The 13218-nt window shown below is 33.9% G+C and overlaps 2 protein-coding genes across 6 annotated transcripts in view; one reads left to right on the forward strand and one right to left on the reverse strand.

The window, feature by feature from the left end:
- LOC123546841 (F-box/LRR-repeat protein 7-like) overlaps nucleotides 1–13218 on the reverse strand; it is a 63387-nt gene that overhangs the window by 34868 nt on the left and 15301 nt on the right. The window contains exon 1 of one of the 5 annotated variants that reach the window (XM_045333449.2): nucleotides 9598–9702. The exons of 3 other annotated variants lie outside the window; for them this stretch is intronic. In XM_045333449.2, coding sequence (XP_045189384.1) covers nucleotides 9598–9687 — 90 coding nt within the window. In that variant the 5' untranslated portion in view covers nucleotides 9688–9702. Of the gene's footprint in view, nucleotides 1–3586; nucleotides 3930–9597; nucleotides 9703–13218 lie in introns of those variants that run through there. One more of the 5 variants, XM_045333446.2, reaches the window with a different exon arrangement.
- Nucleotides 11674–13218, forward strand: part of LOC123546842 (zinc transporter ZIP13-like) — a 45255-nt gene continuing 43710 nt past the window's right edge. The window contains exon 1 of the mRNA XM_045333454.2: nucleotides 11674–12468. Coding sequence (XP_045189389.2) covers nucleotides 12141–12468 — 328 coding nt within the window. The 5' untranslated portion in view covers nucleotides 11674–12140. The remainder of the gene's footprint in view (nucleotides 12469–13218) is intronic.

Consider the following 13218-nt stretch of genomic DNA (forward strand, 5'->3'; position numbering starts at 1 on the left):
TACTGCAACAAAACTATCTGACCTTTGATTCTTACAGTCTTTTTATAGAAGAACATTATTAGGTTGGAAAACATAGGGAACAGTTGAAAATAGTTTGCAAAAAAAAAAGTCTTGACCACAAAGAGGAGTAGTATAATAAGTGTAAAAATTATGATTTATCGGAACTATGATATTGTCAACATTTAGGATAATTAATTTGACTGTCAGATCACGATTAACTACGTACCCTGTGTTACTGTATTAATTTTCAGTTTACTTACAGATTCAAGTCTTTCCCTGTCGGTCTTATAAACCGATGCAATCTGAGAAGCATCCTGGGCTACATCATAAATCGTAGAGTGAAATTCCATCAATTTAACAAATTATTCCCTGATGAAATATTTCAACAAATGTCTTTAACGCCTTTTTCTGTCGGTGTTTCCCTACTCCAGATTATAGATTTTAATTCCCTAGTGTTACCAAACAATGTCCATTCCAGTTTCATACTGAATTACTCCACCCAGTATTATAAAAACAAAAGTTGGAAATTACTCCACCCAGTATTATAAAAACAGAAGTTGGAACTGCCTCTTTAAATTACGAATAACATTCAGAAAATAAAAAGCAGCATCGCAATCAGTTTACAGCCAAGATATAATACTGACCAACTGTGTTTGCAGGTCTGGCTGAATATTTACTCGATAGGTAACACATGTAAACTCTCATACCTAAAGTTTTCATCTGATTGAAGTATACCTTTAATATATCAATTCAGTGCCAAATTTCTTCTCTCCTGACCTTTTGATAGTCTGCTTTTATAATTTCTTCTAATACATATATCTCAAATATATAACAAACTGGATATTTATGGGTATGCTATATCATTAATCAACGTATCCAGTGCTCCTTGAAATCAGGGGTCTCTTCAACAATTATTGTTTGCTTTTGTTTTGTACATTAACATTACTGTATGAAAGTCAATAGCCGTGTAAGTCCACCACAAAGCAGTTGTGGTCTCAGTTTTGTCACATTCGAGTGAAAGCACACGTACGACGAATTTAATTCTCTGGGATCCAAAAACAAATTCAATAGTTGTGAAAACTTGTAAGATAGTTCCGCTTTCACCATAACAGTAATTGTCAATATCGGACGGTCTGTATTCGTAAGTGTCTGGCCCGCATGTCCTGTTCCTTTCTTGAATAAAGAGAAGTTGTTTGCTTAAAGTCATGATATGCAAAAAACAACCTCCCTTACAACGCTGTGATGAATAACGTATGTTTGGTGTAAAGTGGATTTTCTTAATGGAGAAATCATAGTTTATTTAGTGAGAACATTATTAAGTAGGAACTAATTACTAAGAACATTGTCAAATAGGAAAGCATATCCCATTGTAAAGAGGTACATTCTCGTCACTCTATCTATAATATCGCTATTTGGTTTGTTCATTGATATTGGACTTGCACAAGACACCTTATAAGAAATTGTATCATTTAATGGAATAGAGTATTAGAATTGCAACGATCCAAGTGAACTATATATAATTAAGGAACAAATAAATGGGCATAAGCCAAAATGCTTATCTGTAATTGTTTGTTCACTGAATTAACGTAGGTATTTATTATTGATAAACGATAATCGGAGGTAAATTGCCAAGTTTATTGCAGGTATGGAAGCAGCTGTAAAAACTTCAATTAGAAAGGCCCAACAAAACAGCCCTTTTGGTGCTGACCGTCAACGTATTGTTCGGTTTTGCCAGAACATGTCGATTTTATTATGTACATTTGCACGGCTATAACAGCCAAGTTAATCATAATTCATGGTGCATGATGGCATATGCACGGGGTAAAGAATAATCTGAATGGAAAATGAAACTACATATTAAAAAATTCTTATAAAGCAGTAAAAGTTATAGATGAAAAATATGTCTGCAGAAGCCTATTGTAAATACGGCGGAATGTGTAGCTAATCAAATATTAGACTGGCTGCTTCAAAAAGAAACAAAAAATTCATCAGTGCATTATTCTAATAAAATTGCTTCCGGATTATTCTCATTTTGGGTAGGCCTTGCCGGCGTTGTCACGTGTGAATTATAAATAATTTGATAAATTTCCTTTACAGATATTTTTAAAATGGCTTGCATACTTGAAAAATGTCAGTAAAGACTGCTGTTTCATCAAGCAGGAATCTGTCTCGTGTTCCGTCTGTTATCTTTATACATCTTCTTTATTTAGAAACTTAATTGTTAATCAATAGAAACTCTAGCTTGATTCGAGAGCTACAGCAGACATTTCCTGTTAGAAAAGTTCTCAGGAGAAACAGGAAATAAAATACTGGAGAATTATTGTCCCTGAATAGATAAGTTCTTCAGAAAATCACCAACTTGTAATTAAACATCATCCGTCGAAGCGATTCCACGTGGTAACTTATGTCCTTACATGTAATAATTTTCTTGTGGATTATATCTTATTATTTTGTGTTACAATTCATCCCGACCATCTACAACATGCATGGTACCTTCACATCTCAATACTTCATACACCCTTGCCTTACTGAATAGCTTTTATTATTTATTGTCTTCAAACAAAAAAATAACGTTAGGCCTCTTTTTCTTGCATATTGTTCTGCCCATTTTACACTTTTAATTACTTTTCAGAATATAATACTGTAGACAATAATTTATTATTTATTTTTCACGAATATATTACGTAAACGCTGTAATAAGATTGTGTAGAAAAACTTCTATCGTTTAATTGTCTTAATAATTTATTCATCGCCTATTGCATCGTTTTGTGAATAATAAATAAACTGACCTTGAAAGACGTGTAAATTCAGGTGAGCAAGCAAGCATTTTACAGGCAAACAATATATTCGAATGTGAATTGTTTTCCCATAAGCCGCATGTACGATTGATAAGTTTCCAGGTATATCTAGAGTTAGAGTTCGCCTTACCTCGCTAGTGAAATAAAAGGGTTTACGTTTGATAATAATAATAATATAATAATAATTACTTTATTTAAAGAAGGTAACACATATATATAACAGTGTTAGAACATATTAAACATCTTAAATTTCAATGTGGCCTTCTGTAATATTAATAAAAACAGTTCAACACACAAAAATAGATTAAAACTAATTATCTAATTATAATGTAAGACAGAATTAGAATGATGAACATTTAAATACAGCATTCACTCTTGACAAACACTCCATTTAATTAGAATAAAAAATGTAAATATGATTGGAAAGGCGATTGATTCACAGTTTTGCAGATAGAAGGAATAGGTGAAAATGATTTCTGACAGTAGACTGCCGTAGAGAAGTATTGTAACACAAAGTTGGACGGGGCAGAAACTATAGGGATATGGTAGATTTTATGATATATCAAAACTATATAAAGATAGTTCAAACTTAATGCATCCACTGACTAGTACAAATAAATTCTAATCAAGAACAGCCATATTCTTGAAATTCTTGCATTAACCTTGTCTTTCATCTACAAAATGTAAAAAGTCTCTAATATATCGCATTACACTGCATGCTTTTGAGGAATCAAAATAAATACGAGATAAAAGTTTAAATAGCTCTTATTTAACTCCAGTTTACTTACAGGGTCAAGTCTTTCCTTGTCCGTCTTATGTGCCGACGCAATCTGAGAAGCATCCTGAGCTACGTCATAAATCGTAGAGTGAAATTCCATCATTTTAACAAATTATTCCTAAAGGAACATACAGATATTTCTAAATTATGCCTGTTTCAGGCAAAAATTCCCAAATCCGAATTTCAGCTTGTAATTCCCTAAGGCGTACTAACAAACTATTTCCTTAATACAAAAATCCAGATAGAATGAGCATGATTAGACAAATACCTACAAACGTCACATTAAGCAAAAAACAAGAGCAACTCGCTCAGACAGAGCAAAGCAATTGGTTTTCTTAAAGCTAGGATGAGAATATTAATTAAGAGTGCTCGATATTAACAGTATGCACACTCTTCTCTACCAATATTTTTAGTTGATCGCTGTAACTAAATATAACACCATTGTCATGCCAGAATTCTTAACCTTTGTCAGCTTTTACACTTCCCTCTAACACAGATAGCTCAAATATATAGAAAGGTAGGTACAAGGTATTTGTAAATAACCTATACCATAGTGTATCAAGTGTTCCAGGAACAAAATCGTTTCCAAAGCAATTGTTTTGTTATGATTGTGTTTTGGTTCTTAACAAAAAATGTTTCATACATGATAAAACAAATGGGGTTAGAATTTCTCAAGACAATGACATGCAGTGTTAAACAAATGACGTGCCTTTCTATCTCACTCAATTAAAAATGTAACCATTACACAGAAATCATAGATGGAAATTGATATATTAATGATTCCTCTTAGGCATTGCATGGTGACCAGGAAATTTAGCCATTGTCATTATCTATTTGACTAGGCTAAGTTAGTCGGACATGTCTTTACATAAAAATTGTACGTATGTTTACTCTCTGGCCTTGCCTGGTCAGGTCTGGTCTGGATTGGCATGACCAGATAAACCCGATTCTTTAAAAGGACAGGTCAGTCGAGGTCATGCTAGATTTATCTAAACTTGCACAGATATAAATATCCATATGTCATTCTCCAGACAGGTGTGTACTGAAATGTACAATGACTGTAAAATGCATATGTACCCGTCATTTCCAACAATTCATTAGATGCCTCAGGAGAATCATAAATTATATCAACATTCATCTAATTTCAGTGATTGCCGTTACAACTTGCAAAAGATATAATACAGTTGAAAAGTACAAAAACTTTGGTTTCTTTTTCTGCAATCACGTAACACACTAGAATATAAAATGATGACTGACCTGTATTTTAAAATAAGACCTGCTTTAATATACCATCTTATATTAGAATATTCTGGTAGTTAGAAGTGACGTATTCCTACTTGTTTTCTTAGTCGTGCCCTTAAAAGTTAGGCTCTTGTTGCTCTGACTTCAGACAAGTTGTTGAGTGCATTGGTGTAAATATACCTTAAATTTACCTTAATTTTATGTTTTGCTTTATTTATCTGTTATTTTTGCACTAATGTTAGAGCCTTTCTCAGCGGGATTTTATTTACATTGTGTTGTTTAACTTGTTGAAAATAGGGTAAGTGCGATGTTGGCATGCCCTAAACGCGTTTAAATCCCCAGTTTCCTTTATATAGGTTACTGACCGTTCCAAGGCGGTGCCCCTATTTTCAACTGGTTGTTTTGTCTGTCTTGTATTGTCTGTTGCGTATGTTTTCTTGTTTGTTGTAAGCGTTTTTCCTCCGCCTCACTCCCCTTATTGCCCGCTCCTTTCCCTTGGATTTACATTACTTTTTGCATCCCCTCCCCCTTTACTTTTAGTAAGTTTTCGTGGCTCCCCTTTGTTTTGGCAGCCGAATCCTAAGACGTTACATGACTGTTTTTTTCCTACTTGTGTGGTTTCGTTTGTATGCTTGTGAGTCTATAACGGTGCCCTACTCTTTTCTTATGTGTTGCTTGTTCGTTTTTTCTATGTTATTCAGTTGATCGTAGTTGTATGTTTATCTTTGTTACATGAGTGTCTGCGCTACTGTGGTTTACGTTGTAGTGCGACTGTTTCTAAAGAACTCGGCATTCCGTTGTATGTTCGTCCTTGTTCAACTTTCCCCTTCGGGTTCCTCCACGCCCCCCCCCCCCCTCCACCCCATTTCGCGCTTTACTATTTCCTTCCCCTCCATCAATATTTAGCACGAATTAATATGTACTTGTTGGATGTTTGAAGCAACCCGTCTGGAATATTTTTCCATTACAGCTTCTTTTTGTTGTTGGCAAATGCGTGACTCTGGGGCTGTGTTGTTGGTGCTCTGTGCTTCCGAGAAATCTACCCTTACCTATTATCTTTTGCAAATTGATCAATTAACACATACGATATTAATGGACCTGGTGAAATAGTAAAATTTCATATGTCCATTCAACAGAAAAATAGTCATTATTTCACCCCTCTTCTGCCAGTGGATCCATGTGGGATCAATCTCTGTATAAATATTTTGGATTTAGTCAAAAACACTTATCAATCAACTTGGAATAAAGGAGACATTTAATTGTTTACTTATAATGTCAAGTTGGTAGTTGAATTACATCAGACTTTTAAAAGACATGCATTTTTATTTACTAAATGAGCTAATAAACCAGGTCCAGATGCCACACTCTTGTAGTCTCTGGTGTCAGTTTCGTAAAAAACATGCCGACACCTTTGGTACACTACAAATCATGGGCTCTCCTGACCTGCCCTAGCTCGGCCTTACCCGTTCAAAAATTGGGCTCACCGGCCAGGTCAGATCAGGATCATGTCCTGTCCATCTTAACGGAACGCTCTGTTTCTGTACTGGAAGAGACGCATTAGTGGGCTGGCAACTTTTGTATGTAAAAAGGTGAAGCATCTTTGAATGTGTTTTGCATAAAAAAAAAAATGGTATACAATCTGGTATAATATAATATATATAATTTTATGTATGAAAATATAGGTAGGGCAAGATCAATAACAGCGACCTCAAGGAGACGTTCAAACTAACAACAATGAATTATTATTGCTATGAACAGAGAATGCAAGTCGTTTACAGGTATTAATCAAACGGTATTATCTAGTATGAAATGTATAGAACAAACATGGGTATGAGCCAGAAGGCTTATCTTTAATATTAGGTTCATAGGTACTCATAATACCTATTTATTATCGAAGATAATATGTGGAACAATTTGTATAAACTCAATAAGGCCAAACCAATTAGTTCTTTCCATTATTCTTTTGCTCTGTGTTGACAATCTAACCCGGTTGAAAACTACATTAATCTTAGCTCATATTGTATGACATTTACCCGGTGCGTTCACATACAAATGTATATAAATGGAAATGAAACGAGTTATTTACCCATTCTTAAAATTCTTTCAAAGTTACAGAAGAAAAATATTTCTACAGAAAACTATTGCAAATAGAGGTGAATGTACAGTTAAAAGAACAGAACACCGGCTGCAAATAATCATTACTATCTTCAAAGAGAAAAAATGCCATCAATGAATTATAATAACAGATTGCTTCCCGATTATTTTCGTGCAACATAAATACTTTGAAACATCTTCTTTAATTAGCATTTAGTTGGTATAAAAATACTGTTTTGATATGTCTTGAACTAGTATAATATTATTACTATTATTATGATTATGATTATGATTATGATTATTATCATTATTATTATTATTATTATTATTATTATGACAGATGTACAAAGCACCTTTGCATGATAAACACGTTCAATGGTGCTTTACATTTAAAGGCAGCCAGTCCGAAAGGGCGCCAAATCCATCTTCTACCAATACAAACACGATCTGTCAAAATTATAGATTTTAAAAACAGGTATATCTTTAACAGCTTCTCTAAATGACCGGTGTGTATCACCGACACAAGCGAATATCTCTTTCCTGAGAAGAACTAGTGCTGAACTATTAGTTGGGCTGGAGACGCTCAATACATCTCATAAATCTCAAGTGCCTGGTTCAAAGCCCAGGTTCTCTGACTTGACAGGCGTGTTACCACTAGACCATCCGTCCACCAGATAGAGATCGACAGAACATGTCAGTAAAGACTGATGTTCCTACAAGCCGAATCTTTTCTGTTAATCCTTTACCCTATGTGTCTGTACTTAGAAACTATGTTAATAAATTAAAAATCCTGCACAGACATTTCTGTCAGAGAATTCCTCAAGGGAAACTGATAGTTAAATACTGGGAAATTAATTTCCACTTGTAAAAATCACCAATTTGTGATCGAAGGTATTCCATGAGGAAACTTAAATACAAGCAACTATATACATGTGTGAAAAATATAGGCACAAGCTAGTTTATGGCAACGACGCCAGGAAAATCTTCAATCTAACTATGTGTTGTTACTGACATGAAGTTATAGAGGTGCTATCAAATGGTGTTATAGAGAATGAGTTTTCGATATAGAACAAATGAATAGGCACGGTTTCTGCTTCAGAGATGTTTACTTACTCTTCTCGACCATCAGAAAAAGTATTAGTTATGGTAATCGTACCTAGGTGTAAGCCAGAAAGCTTTTTATCACTGAGATGACACAGGTATTCATAATAACTGGAAGTTAATGAGGTAGTGCAGGTATGGAGGCATCTGTGAAAATTCAGTAAGGAAGGCCAAACCAAATAATTTCGCCCCGATTTCGCTCGAATATGTTGATGCTTAAAATCATGTGCCATAACAAATAAAAAACGGCAAAATTTGCAATTATTACTGTGTAATCAAAGACATACTGATAAAAGAACTACATTTTCTGCAGGCACCTGTTGCAAACGTGGGAGAATGTGCAGCTAACTGAATATTATACTGACTTGAAATAATTAGTATTGTGTTATAAAAGAAACAAAAAATGTCTTCAATGGATTATACTAATATCGCTTTCCGACCTTGCTCGTTTGATGGCGTTGTCGCACATGGAATATAATCACCCTGATAGCTCTTTTTCATTTTTTTTTCAAATAAATTAATATCTATTGTCTTAAGCTGCATGCACACAGAATATGTCAGTAAAGGCTGCTGTTTTTTAAAAGCAGGGCTATGTCTCGTGTTCTGTCTGTTATCTTTATAGTTGTTCTGTATTTAGAAACTTTATTGTTAATCAATAGAAAATCCAGTCTGGCTCTATAGCTCAAACAGACATTTTCTCAAGAGATACTTCTGATCATAAAATCGAGAACTATTTTCTCTCAAGAAAAAAAGAGCTGTTGAGAAAATCAACAAGATATGATTTAAAACCATCAATCGAAGCGATTCCAATGGCGGGGTGAGGGGACTTAAATTTGTACAGATTAGAGGCATATTGTCAGATCAAATGAAATATTTAAATAATGTCGGTAATCATTTAAGAAATTATTTTTCCGGTGTTCATGCGAAATGAACGACAGAATAGGATCGGCAAATCCATGAATCGCGCTAAACGTGTCCGCGTCTGAAACCTGCACGGTACCCACACCGTTCAGCACAAACTATTGATGTGTTTACGGTGCCAGTAGTTTTTGGTAAGAACATTTTTTCTTGAAATTTCTGAACGGCTTTCAATAAGGAGAATCTTGGTTTAAAAATTATCTTAAACCTTTAAAGGTATATTAGACTAACATTACATATTTGCAAATATGGACAATGGCTACATTAGATTACTAGATTATGTAAACATAAGACTAACACGTTTATGCATGGTACGAAATAACACACATTATATACATAACTGAACAATGTATAAATGTGCATTATACTAAAAACTGTAAGTTTCTTTTTAACATTTCATTTCTTTTCTTTTTAACAATCGATGGTTACATGCATGTAGCTCTATGTTTCCATTATGATTAAAAAAGAACTGCCAATAACAAGATTATATCTATGTTCGTTACAATTAAAGGAAATCATCATTTAAGCAAATAGTAAACTACCGTTACTTAGGACGTAAAAATTTGACGTAACATAAAATTCTAAAACAAACCCCTGTTTTGTGCGTTACGTAATAACGCTGGGAGTGAATAAACTTTAGCCTTTACTAATTTTCAATGGACTTACAGGTTCAAGTCTCTCTCTGTCCGACTTATGTGCCGAGGCAATCTGAGAGGCATCCTGAGCTACATCATAAATGGTAGAGTGAAATTCCATTGTTTTAACAAATGAATAATTCAACACAGAATTTCTTAATGCCTGTTTTTGACAATAATTTCCCGACCCAATTTTCAGCTCGTCCAGCAAAAAAACAATTTCTTTAATGCAACATTCCATAAATGTCTCGTGTCCAAAATATCCAGTTATAGTTCAGCATTTTCCTACTGAATTATATTCCACAGTACGGAAAAAGTCTTACATATTTAGAAAAAAGGCCCATAGCCACAGCCGTCTTTAAATTTCAGTAACATTAAGTAAAAAATCAAGAACAACTCATACCAGATGGTTTTCTTGCTGCCTTGATTAGAATATAGATCACATGAGCGTGCTCAATAGTTACTCAGTAAATAAAGAGCGAACACAGATAACTGAGAGTTTCTGCTGTTTGCTATACCTTTAAAAATAGCATCAATGTTTTGCCAACATTTTTTTCTATTAGTGAATATCGTCTGCAACATTTTTATAGTAACATAAAAGATGTTTCTCGTGAAATTAAAGCGTTTCTCAAGTCAGTGGTTACGAATCGTTTTCGTTTTATGTTGGATTCTTTCAGCACAAAATGCTATAAAATATGAACGGAGTAACTCATGTTTTTAAATGTTATAGATGCAAACAATATATATAGTGTCTATACTAGATTTCTAGTCTATTCAGTTTCAGATTCAAAGTATCTATGGTTACCATAAGACGGCAGATTGATATTTGCTGAAATGAAACTCTGCTTTGAAATTCAATATAAAAACAATTCATTATGTTGTTAATAACTATAAATGTACACGCAGACGTGATGATTTCCTGTTCTCTGGCGTTTAACTGTGCACGAGTGGTTACAAAATAATACAACTGAAACATTGTTGTACAGTGTATCCTCATTTCACTGAACTTCGAATGTAATTCGTTTTCTCAAAATACAATTCTTTAAAGCATAATATATTTTACATGATGAAATCAGTTCTAACCAATCATAGATGTCGCCGGACTACATCAAAAACCAAGAAAATGAAAATAACAATGCAGTGAACCTTCTATTACTGCTTTAATTACTTGCATATTAAATGATAAAAATCAATATAAACCGTACCTAGCCAGCGTCTACATTTTACCTAAACCGCATAATTTATTATTTTCGGCCTAATAATATTTCTATCGGTTGTTAATGGGAGATAACTCTGTTTATTCTGTTCAAACGGTACTGTCTTTCATAGTTTCCCTTGAAACATAATATACGGGTACTACCTAGTTTTACTTCTTGGCAACCCCAAACATAATATACGGGGTACTGCTTTCAGAAATAACCTGGCAACCCATCTTGATAATCAATTTTAGGTATAAATTCTATGAAAAAATACAAGCAGAAAAGTTCAGTCAGCACTAACCTAGCATTCCTTGTCATGTTACAAACATATTATGAGTAGAATCATGCCCAGCATAATTTACATTTGCATATTATTTGCATATGACCGCTTTTCACTTCGAAAATGCAAAGAACTAAACACTGTGAATCATTTTTTTTTCGACATTACTTGCGAAAAGTTCATGTCAAAGTTCAAAAAAAAACATTTGATTATACATATTATAGCATGCCTATCTTAAGTAGAAAACAAAAACTCTGACGGGTGTGAATTTTACCCGCTATTTTTTCTTACATGTGAATGTCAGTTAAAAACAAGTATTATTATATAGCTTGTGAATAAGCTAACTTATATTGTTCACAGCATCTGAACGTATTTAACCGGGCACCTGAATATGTTTTTGGTAAACATGCTGACTGATTTTATGAATTTCGACATAAACCTATTTATGAGCTCTCCTATTTGGAAGTTAAGTGTAAATGGGATATTTAAAAAATCTCAAGTTGTATGAATTTATATAAATCTTTCAGCCTTGAAATTTGTGTTTTATTCAATGTGACAACCTTCCTGTAAGGGAAGAAGGGAAACCCCCTTAGCTGGTTTCCAGAACAGGAAGTTTCGTGTAAAAAAAATCGTTAGTTGTTTTACATGGCGTAACGTTAGAAAAGCCAATATCTTAAATGTATGGATTTATTTTGTTTAATCTTGTTAAATGGAAACAGTCAGATCTGAACCGTTCCTGTTAGAAATAGATATATCGTTCTAGAGCTACACACCTGGAGAATTTATCCGATAACGATAGCAAAGTGTATTCGTCATCTCATTAGCGGGAAAAAATCTCTTGCGAAACTAAGAGTGTTAAAATTGTTTATGAATCAGTATTCTAAATAGTAGAATTCAACAAACGTTCATAATAACAAACAGTTTGTTTCTTTATTTCACTGATTTTATGGCAATTCAACGTGACATAAGAATATGGAACTATCCAATGGTAGCTTTACTTGAAAGATAAGGTCAAGGTCGCAAATGTTGTGATTCGGATGCAAGCGTCTGCAAAATGAAGTTTGAACTTATTTTATCTTGATAATACAACTGATTATGGCTATATTTCGGTATTTAACCTTTCATATATTCATTTGTCTCATATATGTGACAGTGTCAAACTCGGAAATTCATCGCGCGAAACCGAATGGGCAGAAATATGGAGTGAAATCTTCTTACTCGCAGGACGAGTCTTACGTGGCGGAGACACTTGATATTTTGGAGGAAGATACTTTGTCAGAGGATACTGAAAAAAGGACTATGTATGACTCAAAACTTGAAACATGGATTTTCTCAATATTTGGAGCTATGTTAGTCGGATTGAGTGGGATATTTCCACTTCTTGTGATACCTATAGAGGCAGGCCCTGCACTGAAACATGGAGGTGAGAGTTGTCTCTCTTTAACTTCAAAAGTATCCGTTTCAATTATAGGCTGATCACAACCAAATCAAATGTAAGCCTCCGCCGGTCTTGTAAACAAGTAGTCCAAATATATAGATATAGACAAGCTTACTGTTGTTGAGTGGCTGCTTTTTAATTTCTGACTTTTACAGTTTGACCATCACAATATAAAACAAACTGTATACATCGGATTAGTTTGACTAAATTGACCATATCGACATTATTGATAAATCCCGTTTTCCGGTATTTGTGTACATTACTAAGGGTCAGGGGGGTCGGCGAGATTAACCGATATAAAGACCGTGTACACTATGAGCGATTATTTTTGCCAGAAGATAAGAATTTATGAAAGATCTTACTTTCTCACAATGGAAATACTATTCTACGACTTCGGCAACATTGTTTTTTGCAAAAATAATCTGTTTATCTTGAACAATGCAAAAAATTTCACACCTTCGGTATCGAGCCACGGAAGCGGCAGTGTAGAATAAAAGATAAAATTTCAAAAATAAAGTAAACTTTGAGGATATTTTTGCTATATTTTAATTACAACAATGTTTAATGATAATCTGCAATACTTTTTTTATTCATTTTCTTTGTTTAAAACTTTAAAAAAGGATAATCTAAACACTACAGCCATGTAGCGTAATGGCCGATACCCCCCTCACCATGAAAACGGGAACGGGCGTTTATTAGTGGTTTATACCGGAAAACGGGATTTTATCCATAATG

The sequence above is a fragment of the Mercenaria mercenaria genome, chromosome 9 (genome assembly GCF_021730395.1).
Source record: "Mercenaria mercenaria strain notata chromosome 9, MADL_Memer_1, whole genome shotgun sequence".
Classification (NCBI taxonomy): domain Eukaryota; kingdom Metazoa; phylum Mollusca; class Bivalvia; order Venerida; family Veneridae; genus Mercenaria; species Mercenaria mercenaria.